The sequence below is a fragment of the Aptenodytes forsteri genome, unplaced genomic scaffold (genome assembly GCF_000699145.1).
Source record: "Aptenodytes forsteri isolate BGI_AS27 unplaced genomic scaffold, ASM69914v1 Scaffold112, whole genome shotgun sequence".
Classification (NCBI taxonomy): domain Eukaryota; kingdom Metazoa; phylum Chordata; class Aves; order Sphenisciformes; family Spheniscidae; genus Aptenodytes; species Aptenodytes forsteri.
In genome coordinates, this window is record NW_008794883.1 from 966,343 (window position 1) to 980,415 (window position 14,073).

The 14,073-nt window shown below is 35.8% G+C and overlaps 1 protein-coding gene across 5 annotated transcripts in view; it reads right to left on the minus strand.

Annotated features, from left to right (window-relative positions):
* Positions 1 to 14,073, minus strand: part of NEDD4L (neural precursor cell expressed, developmentally down-regulated 4-like, E3 ubiquitin protein ligase) — a 168,033-nt gene that overhangs the window by 26,571 nt on the left and 127,389 nt on the right. For 3 of the 5 annotated variants that reach the window (XM_009274737.1, XM_009274736.1, XM_009274735.2), the window contains 4 exons: positions 12,698 to 12,895; positions 11,052 to 11,129; positions 8,894 to 8,948; positions 3,838 to 3,896 (listed from right to left, as the gene is read on the minus strand). In XM_009274737.1, the coding sequence (XP_009273012.1) occupies positions 3,838 to 3,896; positions 8,894 to 8,948; positions 11,052 to 11,129; positions 12,698 to 12,895 (390 nt within the window). Of the gene's footprint in view, positions 1 to 3,837; positions 3,897 to 8,747; positions 8,805 to 8,893; positions 8,949 to 11,051; positions 11,130 to 12,697; positions 12,896 to 14,073 lie in introns of all 5 variants that reach the window. The other 2 variants (XM_009274734.2, XM_009274733.2) reach the window with 1 other exon arrangement.

Below are 14,073 nucleotides of genomic sequence, written 5' to 3' on the forward strand. Positions count from 1 at the left end.
TCTTAATAATTTATATAATTAATAATTATATAATTCATTTATATAAAAGAATTTAATTCATATATAGTTTCATATTAAAACTACTTTGTAAATTACTTATAATGAAAATATACACCATCATAATGTCTTTAATCCAGAACCTTAAAGCATTTCACAAACAAATTAACATTCTTTTGAACCAAGTACAAGTCACTGTGTAATATTTATCTGAATACTCACTCAATGCAGCTGCTTGTGAGTTAGACCACATTTTTAAGTAACAGAGGCATAACAGCACAATTTTAGAAGTTTAAAAAAAAAAAAGGCACAGTGAAGGTTGGTAGAATTACATTAATCAGCAGAGCTGGAAACTGGTTTCTGCAGTATGTCAACACCCCTTAACAAATGCCACAGGTCTCTGAAATATTTACGTTGATTTCCAGATACCTGAAAAGCCTCTTGGGATGATTCCAGGCATGCACAAATCAAGGTTCAACAAAGGTTCTCACAAGCTCTGTCATTCAGAGTTTTGAAAGAGATTTCTATTTTAACACTGTGCTTCTCTTTCCTGCTAACACGCTGTATAGGTAAACAAGGATTTGACACTAAGCTAGAAGATAGCCATGTTTGATGTTAATCCATACGCCACTTGCTGATCATCACAGTAGTCAGTAAGATGACAGTGTTCTTTTCTGCCACCTACTTGTCTTCATCAGACTCCTTTGCTTTAGCACCAGATAGGAAATGCATACAAATGTCCAAAAAGGCCAAGCCTTTTAAGGTACCAAGTAGTACCGGACACAAAAGCACTGAACTGCATCAGCCATCAAGCAGGAGTACAGATAAGAGCCATCCATACTCCTGACTGCCAGTCCTGTAACTGCAACCTAGATTATTCAGCCTTCAGATGAAATGGCCATAAAAGAAAGTTGTTAATTAAACTAATGAACAGGAATAGGCTGGAAAAGTGATACTATGACAGGTACAGGTCTGCCTCTAACAAATAACTGTATTTAAGTAAGATTCTGTGGCTTTTTTGACAATTTTTTGAGAATTAAGAATCCTTAACTCTCTGGTTTTTGACACCATATACAACATCAATTTAATCAGGGTTTGGAAAGAGCCTTGGAAAAAAAGAAAAAAAAAAAGGCTTCTTGGCCTTGATCATAATGTTTTCCAACCACCTCCTTACCTTCCTTTGCTCTACTGTTCCTTCAAGATGAAAGAGTAGACATAGTAAAACAGCTAGCTAAACAGATGAAGTGTAATTTCTTGGGAGCAAAAGAATGATTTTGAATTCCACAGGACTGCAGAATTTACATTCTCTGTTCCCTGAACGCTGAATCACAAATTGCAAAGCTCTGGTTCAAGATCAGTTTCTGGGTGAGGACTGGGATTTTGGGGGAGGAAAGGTATGGGCTGGTCTTGAATTAGATTCATGACCGGATGTAGGTGAGAGTGGGAGGTGGAAATATTTCTATATGAGTTTTCTTTTGTGGCCGATGAGACATTAAAAATTAAAAAAAAAAAAAAAAAAATCAAACTAAATCATTTTACTCTGATGCAAATATGACTTTACTACAGCCATTAAATAATCTTTCAACAAGTTTCCATTGTTTAAATGCAACGTGAAATACAATTTAAGTAGTTCTTTGTTTTTCTCATGGCACCAAAAATACTGTTAAAATCATTAAGATGAATCCTTAATGCTTATATGGCTGTAAAATGGATTTGATCTTGCTTTCTCTTAAAAAAAAAAAAAAAAGGCACACAGGCACACAAATAACCGTTATTTACTTAATGGGATCATGACTGACCCTTATTATTTTGAAACAAAATTTCCCAGATAGTCTTTCTGATTTATGCTTAACATTTCTGGGAACATAAACGTTAAGAATTTGTATAGCATACTGTATATTAGTATATCAAGCATTAAGTGCATGATAAATGGGTAAATCACTCCAAAAGCAATTATGTTCAAACAAGCGATTATTATTAATGTTATTAATAAACAAGAGCAATTGGAATTATACCATGCAGTAGTTAATCTGCTGTATCCTGAGACCCTTAAAAATCCTGAGGATTTACCCAAAATAAAAAGGTATTCTTGGCACCTGGAAACATCTTAGGGTTGGAAGTCTGATCACTCAGAATACCATAAAATGGCATAAACTGGCATAAACCAGCATAAAAAGGTCAAAGAATCACTCCATATATTTGATGTTTTGAAAATTTGATATTAAAGTAAAAGCATGTATTTATTTTTTCTAAGGCTGATATTCTGAAATCTCTTAGTTTATCTGCAGTAAGTTTTATGTCTCTTAAAACTGATAGACCCAATTTTTGTCTTTTTTACACTCTGAATCCACATAGTCACAACTCTCCCATATTGAGTGGAAACAGCTTCTTGTTATCCAGAAATCCAAAAATTAATAGCGCACTGTCTCAGCTCAGTAAAATTCTGTTGTCAGTAATGACTCAGATAATGGGCAAATACAAACATTTCTCCTATACACATCCCTAAACCTTACAATCCAGGATTCAGCACAAAGAACGTGGTCCGAAATTCCCAAGATCTTCTGACTTGCGATTCAGAGTGGACATGTGCCCTTCACATAGCTTAATACAGAAACATACTATTTTAACACAATGGAGGAATAAAAGATAATATGCAAAGATTTAATACTGTTTGTTCCATACTAAGTAATTTATAATATCAGGAAGTGTGGAGAAGGAAAAAATCTGAAGAATATTTTACACTTAGATTATTTTAGATGTAATTTATTTAAAAACACATTTTTCCCCCAATTCATCTGTTTGGATGTCAAAAGTAAGCTGAAGATATCACTCTACTACTGTCCTGGAATTTCATCATCACAATAAGCAGCAAATAAAAGAGCAAAAACCATGCTGAAATCTTAATTTTTTTTATTTTTCAGCCAGGGATCATATCAGTAATGGATCCCTTTCAGAAACCACACTCATCATCATCGCTTAGTGCAGAAAGCTTCGTGTTGCAGGAGGAGGAGAATGGAACAAGTGAGAAATGATGGGTTTCCATGTGTTTCAGAGCGTGAAATGCCATTCAGACTATTTAGCTATGCAGCTTCCGAATGGATGGATTTTCACTCAGAAATAACACAACAATATAAAAAATTAAAACCAGCCAAACAAAAGAGTCTCTATCCTCTGAAGAGCCTTCTCTTCCTCCCTGCCGAAATAGAGGTATTCTGCGATTCACTGTTATATCTACAGATGAAGAATGTTTCCTAGACACTCCAACGCAGAAGCCAATTCCACATGCTAATGGCTACAAGACAGGAATCTTACTGTACCACTGGAAGAATTCCCAAGTTAGGTAGCTACTGCTAAGAAAGCCTCCAAACCCATCCAATTCGAACCTACTATCTGACCTGGGAATAGCGTGCACAGCACTGTAGTCCAAATGTTCCAGTGATTTCTAATTAGCCCACTACTGCTTTGCACCACTGGCAGCTGGGCAGGCTGGAAGAGTCCCCAGTGCACTCCAGCCTGTGCGAAACCAAATAGGGTCCACAGAGTGGTACAACCCTTTGAATGCCGCGGACAAGGCATCAGTGCTGGGACACCTTGGCAGGCTGTCACATGACGGCAGCTCCCCCCGCTCTTGCAGACTCACAAAAGCTGGCACCTGAGCCTCCCATGTCCATCAGGAAAAGGCAATGCGAGGCAGAGGTCCTGCTTCCTGGTCTGTTCATCAGGCAGAGTCTGACCTGATCTGGACAACAGACATGACCTGCTGCTCGTTAATGCCTCCTTCCTATACCAAATGTACGTGAGTCACACCATTTAATGGGAAAAAACCATAGCAGTACTTACTGGACCAGTAATTGCCGGGTTCTGCAGTCTAGGGTCTTCCCACTGGGTAATTTTATTATCTGTAAATAACAAAAGAAATTATATCATTACTTAACTGTTACCACACTGTGAATTTATGTTGGTTTTTTTCTCCCTACAACTGTTTTCCCTACCATTTCCACAACTTAGTTTTTCAGGGTTAGAAAAGGCTGCATTCACCCATCTACGTCAAAACCCCATCACACTGTTTAGTTGAAAACACTCATTCAAAAATGCAAAACTACAACAGAATCCAGTGTATTTACACTGCTTTTATTTCAACATCTGTAGTAGTAAACATGTTCTATTTGAACATGGTCTTGGATTCAACTAATATTAGAAATACACAGACTTCATGCCTGAAAGGTAAAGGAACCCCAAAACTTTGTCAAATGACAGACTAAGTTTACTTTTTTGAAATTTTGCATAACGATAGCCAAAATGTAATACTTATAAAAGACAGTCTGTATTTAAATTTGGAGGGAATAACATCTCTTTAAAAAAAAAGTCCTAGACACTGATTTAATGAAAAGGTTATAGGACCATTAAGGGAGGCAAAATTATACAGTTATGGTATAAGAGATCATTCAGTTTTGACCAAAGGAGATTTTGGCAGTAACATGACAGAATCCAGTTCTTTTCATCTACCGCTTTTAAGAGCACCAGGAGGGTGCTATGGTAAGGTTATAGAGGACCATGGTGAAACTCTCCCTGCCTCCAGACAACTGCTCCTCACAAGATTCTGAACACAACAGAATCACAACAAAATGATGATGTTGCAACAATAAGACAATGCTCCAAAAACCAAACTAGATGCCACCTGCAACGGCAAGGTTTAAGTCATCCATTTCCTGCACTGAAAGGGTAATAATAATACGTCTGCTTGTTACACGCACTGCTTTATGAACTGTATATTAAGATAGTAGTCCAGATTTTAAGTTTTGTAATTGCTAGGTTTGGGAATAAACACACTAAGTTTCAAGAAAATTGTTTTTATGGCTACTATAAGTAAAAGCAAAGAACCAAACTCACTTATATTAAGACACAAGTATTTTCCATGTTTCTACAGTTGGAAAAGACCTGTAAGTCTTGAGCATCCCAAGCTAGTTTTAAAATGGACTGGGATTTGAAAGGTGACATTCATTAAACGTTAACTGAAGAAAATTTATAAAGATCACAAGCACATTTCAAGAAATTTGATCTATCAGTTAATTTAATATTAAAATACTATTTTATTTCCCTTTACACATTAAGTCTATTTAGTGCTTATCAAACTTATGGAGGAAGGCTGTTAGACTGACAGCTCCAGAAACCACGAGATCCACAGACCGGAGCCTGCCTAAAGGCATGTGCCTAATCTGGCCCTTTTCATCTTGCTTCAACCTGTTCAGTCAAATTTCCTTCTACAAAGTTTACTGGTTTTATACCAATTCATTTCTTATACCTACTTGAAACTGACAGCCACAAATCACGGTGAAAGTTTTCTATGAAATCAAAGATAATAGAACTGGAAATGACTGCAAGTTTGTCTATTCTTTCTTATTGCCCTACATACTTAAGAGTGTATGATGTTACTGAAAAATCTTTGTCTAAATTTTTTTCGAAGTATTACAGTGACAGGGACTTCATATTATAAATGCTATTCCAGGGCTTAAATGCCCCCAAAATTAGAAAGGTCTAACCTGAACTACTCTACCTGGAATCGTAGCTCAGGATTCTCTGTCTTATCCAAAGTGGATGTGGATAACAAATTCATTCCTTTTGCAGCACATTTTTGAAAATCTACCATTTCTTTTGAGTTTTCACACAAATAAAATACTCTGTCTTTCCTCATAAATCAGGCTCTAGGGCCTTTGAGGATTCCCTCTTCTCTCTGTTTCCTCTGGTCCCTTTCCAAGTGGTCCGCTATTTTCTTGAAGTTTGGGACCCCATGCCAGATACAGTATTATCATAGCCAAGACATTATCAGTGCTGATGAGATTAGAAGGATTACTTCAGGTCTTATTTAAGACACTCCTGTTGATACATCACAGGATGAGTTAAGTCATGTTCAGTTGATAATATTTTTCATGCTCTTTTCAACCACAATTCTGCTAATTATTCCCATTCTGAGTAATACTTTGCAATTCTTATTAAACAGCATCTTACTTCACACTACAGTGGCAATTTGCCAGACTCATTCTGATTTCTCATCCTGTTCCAGTGAGCACCTCTCACCTCTCCTATGCTGTTGTTTTCTGCTGAACTAATGAGTACATTCCCCCTAATTCATTGTTCAAATCACTAATGAATATATTGAAAAATGGTGGATCCAACACAGACTTTGAGGGGAATCCATTTAATATATCCATCCCTCTGTCAGTGAACCACTGATAACCGTTCTGCATATGGTTGGAAAACCTTTGTGCTTTTCTTTATGATACCTTCCAACAAGTAGATCATATTTTCCTGTAAGGCTCCTAGGAAATGCAGAAGTATATGCATGCTACGATGAATAGAAAATACTATTTTATTCATGGATGGTAAATAATGTTGCTTTAGCTAGCTAAGGACCAATCATGGAGAACTAGAGACTGTATTTTTTGTTAAAAGATTGACTGCTGCAGAAATTAGAACTGTTTACAGTTAAAATCTAAAAATATTATATTTTCAGGCTACTATGTTACAACTAATACCTAAATTATTTTAACAGTACTTTGCTTTACTGGTTTATATGGCATGCTTAATAGCAGTTTGTGTTGCTCCACTAGAGGAGGTTTCTGTGCTGGTTGCATTAGACTTTTTTACAGTTTCTCTCAGGGATGAGAAAAACATTTCAAAAATAGGACAACAATATTAATTATGCAGAAGAATTACAAAATATATCTGGGGAATCAGGACATCAGGACATTAATAGTAGCTGAATCTGTTAACACTTTCAACATTTATACTGTATTCTAATAATGAAACTGACTACATTTGTTGCATCTTAACTAATTGCTTTAGCAGAGAATGACTGAAATGATGGCCAGTTTATCATAGCAATGGACTACTGAGACTTGCATATTTAGGGTGAGCACAGCTGATCGCACCCGTGACTGATTTCAGCATATGCTCTCGAGTTCGTCATGAAACAAGTAAGAGTCAGCAGGCTCTGTCACAAACCTATCATTATGGTCAAGTGTCACTGCCCTTCCCGATACTGTGAAAACAAATGCTACTATTGAGATTGCTCAAGCCAAATCACTGAGCACTGAATGCTGTTTGCAGTCATTCCCTAAATACTGAGCACAACATTATCACAATGGAGCTGCAACGTGTGCACTGTAATACCACTGGCACCACCTCTTCTCCTAGAGTCCACTTGTAATTGTAGTGGTGTGGCACCAGATTGAGACCAAATGGATATTTGCTGGAAACAAGCAGCATTATTAAAAAAAACCCTCTAAAGTTATGTAAAAACTGCTGTATAAAAAGCTAAAAAACCCCTCAGATCAAGAGAGGGACTAGAGAGAGATTTCAGATGCAAATAAATTTAGTTTTATAACAATTATAAAGTCTTTGGGGAATTCTAATTAACATACAACTTTAACATTCCATTTACTTTTAGAGACTAACACATGCTTAAGTAGATTTAGGAGACTGAAAAATTAAAACTTTTTAAAGGAGGTTGGGAGGCTCAACAATTATACAGATATTTTAAATAAGACAGTTTTGTTCTGTGACTCTTCAGTGGCAGCAGTTTAGAATAATTTGCCATATTTAAGGTTCCAGATTATCTGTTGGGAAAAACAATTTTAAAGAATAGTAATTCTGTACTGATATTTGAGAGAGGTTAATCTTGTGCTTGACGAGTGTATTATTTCTAATTTTTATTTAAAACTATTTCTACAATTTCAAAATTTGTATTACTTTAGAGACAGTCTTTTAATAATAAGATAAGCATAGGAGTCAGTATTACTGGTACTGAAGGAAAAACATAATACTATCAAATATGTGTAATAGTCTAAGATTTTAATTCTTTATGTTTTGCATAGCATATCTACCCTCTTCTAATGGTTTTATTTGTTATCTATTTCTGTGAAGATTATGCCATCAGTAGAAATACCTCATTAAAAAGTGCAGCTGAAGTCTTGAGAAGGAGGAGGAGGAGGAGGAGGAGGAGGAGGAAGAGGAGGAGGAGGAGGAGGAGGAGGAGGAAGAGGAAGAGGAGGAGGAAGAGGAGGAGGAGGAGGAGGAGGAAGAGGAAGAGGAGGAGGAAGAGGAGGAGGAGGAGGAAGAGGAGGAGGAGGAGGAGGAGGAAGAGGAAGAGGAAGAGGAGGAGGAGGAGGAGGAGGAAGAGGAAGAGGAAGAGGAGGAGGAGAAGGAGAAGGAGGAGGAGAAGGAGGAGGAGAAGGAGGAGGAGAAGGAAAAGAAACAACCACCCAACCTTTCTGGGCTGCTTTGTTTTCAAACAACAACAAAAACTCACACAGTAGTTCTGAGATGCTGTAATAAGACAAGTCTACAATGAAACATCACTTACACTAGAACTTCATTAACAGAACTGAATAATATTAATGGGCTGGGTGCAGTTTAACATGCTATAAATAGGAAATAAGATCAAAATCAGCACTGCCACAAGACCTTCTTAAAGGAGAGGAAAGAGTACTTAACAGTGCTAATTTATCCACTGCCTATATGTGGAGTTGTGGCTATATGATCTTTTCTCATCTTATTTTCTATTCCTAGTGTATATTTTAATTTATTAAGTGCAAATAAGCCATGGGATCATCAACAACAACAACAACGAATCCAAAATATCAACAAGAACAAAAGAAACCACAAAGAAGAAATGTTAATGCTTCACAAGTCAGAGAGGGACAAAGCTTGATGAGCCAATTAAAAGCAAGCTTTCAGTGAATATACAGTACCGTATGAGGGCACTAAGTCTCTGGTATCAATGTCTCCACATATCAACACCTGGCTTCCTAAACGAAGAGTAAAATTATAAAGCTTTCACTTCAATATTTATTACGTCCCTTTGTCTATTTGCTGTAGTACCTGAGTGCTTACTTACTATGGTCTATATAAAATGTTCTTCCATCCAAATGTATTCTTTCCTCCCAACCAGGCTGGAATTGGGAAATAAAAAAAAAAAAAAAAAAAAAAAAAGAGAAAAAAAAAACCACTTTCACATAGCATGAAGTAATACATTATCCACACCTACTTAAATTGTCTGATAGATGCTTGTGAGGTAGAAAACACAAAATCACAGACGCATTATGCCAAGGCCAAAAATCTAGGAAGATTCAAAGAACTGGCTATTTATACAGGTAACTGTATCCAATACAGTAAATATTTTTTTAAAGCTTGGAAGTGGAAACTTCTTGCATCAGGGTTTATATCCATTTCCTACTATGAGGAAATGATCACAAAGAATAGACTGTCCATCATTGGTTAGATTTGAGAGTGTCTGCTTCTACTTCCAAAACACATGTGGGTTATTTACTGTAACTATGTAAGCCAGGATCCCATTACAGTGGGACAAGAATGTCTAACCTAGTCCTCAATTTTTCCCCTTTTATCCATTCCCTTTTCTCATCTTCCAGATGATTATAGTATAGAAAGGAGAATAAATGGCACACTGTTAGTATATGCAATGCTGTCCAGTCTAGCACTCATTCCACCTGTATGCTCTGCATGAGCTTCAGACTTCTATAAAATACAGATGAGAAATGATTTCATTTCAGTCTTTTTGAGAAACTCTTGTTAAATTCTGTAGTCATGCTTACCTCACTCAAAAATGGATTGTTTAACTGAGTTTAAATCTGTTACTGATAATATATTTCCAGTGATATGTCAGGCTATCTTGATTTCACTGCATGTTTTACCTCTTGCAATTAACAATAAATTGTAAATTGGCCCTTCAGTTACTCCCATGCAGTGCCTCCTATCCAAGCAATGTGTCCCCAAAGATTAATGCATGCTCAATGCATCTGAAGAATTGCAAAAGAACAGCTACTTCCACAGCTGTTTTCTTAAAGACAAATTGCATTACTGCTGTGTTGTAACCAGGAAATGCATCAAAACAAGTATGTTCAACTGTGCATAGTTTTCGATCTAATCAGTGATTCAAGACACTGGGCCTGACAAATGGCCTAGCTTGATTTAAATACAAGGCAAAACTTTTTGCTAATCATGACAAGGGCAGTGAGATTTTAGGATGTTTTAGAGGAGGATGTCTGATCATAGGTGGTGACAGAGGTTATCACCCCTCACCAAAGGTGGCATTTGTCACCACTCTTGCCCAAAAGCAGCACTCGTTTTGGTCTGCTGGCAGAGTGGTTCATCTAAGTAAACTACAACCCAGCTCAATGAAAATGAGTAGGATTAAAAACTTGTTATTCAAACTGTTTAAAACTAAAATAATTTAACCTGCCATGTCCTGTAAGGTGGGACAGTAGCCTCTTCTGCTGGCACAGCTGTTTGCAGACAGCTTGTCCGTAATACAGGCTGGAGCACTGAGAGTGCTGGTGACAATTAGTGGCTTGTGGTCACTAAGGTTTCCAGTGTTGCAAGTACAATTTCAATGGCAATTTCTCAAAAGTACGCTTAGTATATATGAGGCAATGAGCTGAATTAACACTATACCGTAAAAATCAGCACCTTAGAAAAAGTGCTTTCATGGACTAGTCTCTGCCATTAAGGATGCAGTTTTTTAAAAACAAAGCAAAGCTCTGTATTTGACATGGCTGTAAATCAATATTACACTTTGGTTACAAGTGTGACAAAACTTCTGATGTTAAAGTGATAATTTTCTCTGCAGAATATGGAAGTTTCATTGAAAAATCAAAATTTATTTAGATTTTTGAAAGCCAATATATGCTGGTACATTAATAGAGCTTGCTTTGAACAATCTGTTCCAGCAACAGGTAATTATCGAAAAGCACACAGTCAGAGATAAAACCAAGGTAAGTTTCTTCAAAGCTCAAAGCTTTAGATAAGCAAAGAAACATGCAATCATTTCAGAAATACTATGGGCTGGCTTCAAAGAGCCTGACTGATTCACAGATCACCGTAAATCTTTTTGGTGCTATATATAAACATAGCTTTAATTTCTTCAGAAAAGTGATGACAGCAACATATGTGTCCACATACAATACATGACTGCAATAATAGATCAGATCACGTAAGACAGCAGGTATATATTAAAATACATACACATTATCACTTACAGGAAGAGGGCCCAAATCATTAGGGTTCAAAGATGCTTTTGATCTCAAATGCACTGGAAATTTCAGTCGTGGATCCTCCTGTAACAGAAATATAGAATATAATAGAACTGTAAATCCAACATATCAAGTTAGATCTACGTACTAAGTCAAACACAGAATTATCTGGAAAAGAAATCTTCCTACATTACAGTTATTCTTTTTTTTTTTTGAGAATAAAACTTATAAAACAAAACATATAAAAGTGATAGAACATTTAGTATTTGGATGTGTCACATACTTTATTAGGATTCATATATTGAAATGATTTTTTTAAGTGTTAAGAGTTAGTTAGGGTGATGTAAGACTTCAACTCTATTAAGTGTGCTCTATCCAGAGATATGCTTCAAAAAATACAGCCCTATTCTTAGGAATGCATAAACTTATAAAACAAAACATATAAAAGTGATAGAACATTTAGTATTTGGATGTGTCACATACTTTATTAGGATTCATATATTGAAATGATTTTTTTAAGTGTTAAGAGTTAGTTAGGGTGATGTAAGACTTCAACTCTATTAAGTGTGCTCTATCCAGAGATATGCTTCAAAAAATACAGCCCTATTCTTAGGAATGCATGCACTCCCTTAAGTAGCATTTAAATACATATGCACATTTTTGGCTATTAAAAACATAAGAGAAATAAGCCATCCTATCACAAAAAGGCTTGAAAATGATGAAAATGAGCTTCTTCCATTTTTATTAATGCACAGGTATTATTACATCAATGTCCCAAATGAGGCAAAAAGGGGCAAGTAAGATCGGTCACAGAAGACAATCTAGACAAAAAATGCTTAAGATTTCCACACACATAATTTAGCCACATGCACCTGGGAACACCATTAAGAACCACCATTAAAAATATGTCGTGTAAATAGTGGTCAGTGGGAATCTGAATGATGCCTAACAAATTAAAGTGCAACTCATATTTCAATGATGATGTGAAATGCTGGGTCGTCTTTGACATTTTTTCCTAATGTAATTTTATTTCTTCAATTTGTTGAGCAAAGTTGCAGAATTATTGAAAAGTGGATCCTTATGACATAAACCAAATAATAAAATGGATTCTGTTAACTGAAGAAGATGAACATATATTATATTAATAAAAAAGCAGTACCAGTCACAGTGAAATACAATGCAATTATGGACAGTCTCAAACTAAACAACAATCCAAATCTGCATTGCACTGTATGCCTCTAAAGCTCAGATTTGGGGAATTTAAAGGACAGTACTGGTATGCAATGAGTTGTCAAGCATTAAAAGGTCAAATACAAAATGCAAAACACTATTGTATGGCATATGATGTACAAATGCACCAAAATCTAAGAGGATATGAACAAATAAGTTTCCTTTCTCTGAGTGCAGCAATGGCAGCACTATAGTCATTTCACGAAATTAGCTACTCAAGTTTATTGCTACTGTGTGTGACTGCATGGAGGGTTCAGTGAGATTCCTACATCAGTTCTATGAAAAGTTAGGCTGACAAATCCCGCCTTAAAGACAAGACAAATGCCACAATAAAATGAGGGGTATATAGGCAGGAAAACAGAGACAGAAACATTTAAAAGATGGCAACTGATTTAAAATTCATTATCTAGAATTTCTCTTACCCACGTAGTAGTTTTAGTATTATGATCAATGAAGAAGGGCCTGCCATTGGGTGCTATTCGCATCTCCCAGCCAGGAGGAAGGAAGCTTTGTGCAACTTTGTGTTGTGGTTTAGGAGAGTTGTAAGGTGAGGGCTGTGGAGACTGTGGATTGGAAAGGGTGTCCTTCACTGCTCTGCGCACAGGGGAGTCCTTGATACCCTGAAGAAAATGAAAGATATTAAGATTTGTCAAATGTCACTCAATACTGTAAAATGAATAAAACATGGTCATCACAGCAAATAGTTTTTCATTCCAGATGTAATTAATACTAGAATTAAGTGCTGGGACTGATTTCCTAGAACTGACTTAGCTGAAGTCTGCTCCTTATAACATACCAAGCTTTTTGCTGTGAAGGACACAGCGTTTTATCACTTCCCTCTGCAATGATAATGTCCACAGTATTTATACTTGATTATATATTTTACTGCAACTGCCCCGTACATGTCAATATTTCATTTTATGAAGGAAAAAATAAAAGCATTGCTTCGTGCTTCATGGTGCAATATATCTCACTTTACAACAAGAGAGGCATTGTTACCCACTTTTCAATGCATTTCCCGAATATAAGTTCAGATAAAACATTTAAATATGAAATTAAAACAAGTTCCTAAAATAAACGGAGGTTTGCAATTACAGATTTTGGACAGTTTGGGTTTTTTTTCTTTCTTTTTTTCTTTTTCTTTTTTTTTTTTTAAATAAATGAACGCAGCTGCAAAACTGCTTCACTGATCAATGCCTATTGGTTAAAAACAGGAGTTATGTGATGTGGCTTTTTTTTTTTTTTTTAATTTCACTGGGAAACTGCACATTTAGATGCCTAAACAGCTTGAAAAATTTGATCCAGATTTACTCACCTTTGAAAATACAGACTACCACAATCAGAAAACAAGACTTAAGTACTATGTTTAAATCTTGTTTGCATTTGTACTTGTCAGTTAACTTTCCAAAAACATGCTCTCATTAGCTGATAACAGTTTGTTTTCTTCTTGTTTTACTAATTGTTAAGATTCAGTAAATCCATGCATGCTTATTTTGGCAATTCTCTAACTTAGCCTACATTTAATTACTATTTTTTGAGTATTATGTTGAAAAATGAGGCATCAACATGGATATTTATAAAATTATTGTAGCCTTATTTGTGGCCTGTTTTGAGCTGCATTTGGATGGAAAATGCAGTTAGATTACAGTGTTCGAAAGCAGCATTTAAAATAGCTTGCATTAAATAAAAGCTTTCCATATGTCTTATACACAAAAAAGTTGAACATTTTACAATAAAATTACTATTTAAACAAAGGAAGTAACTTCTAAAAAGTTGAAGTCATTTTTTTCTTGCGGTT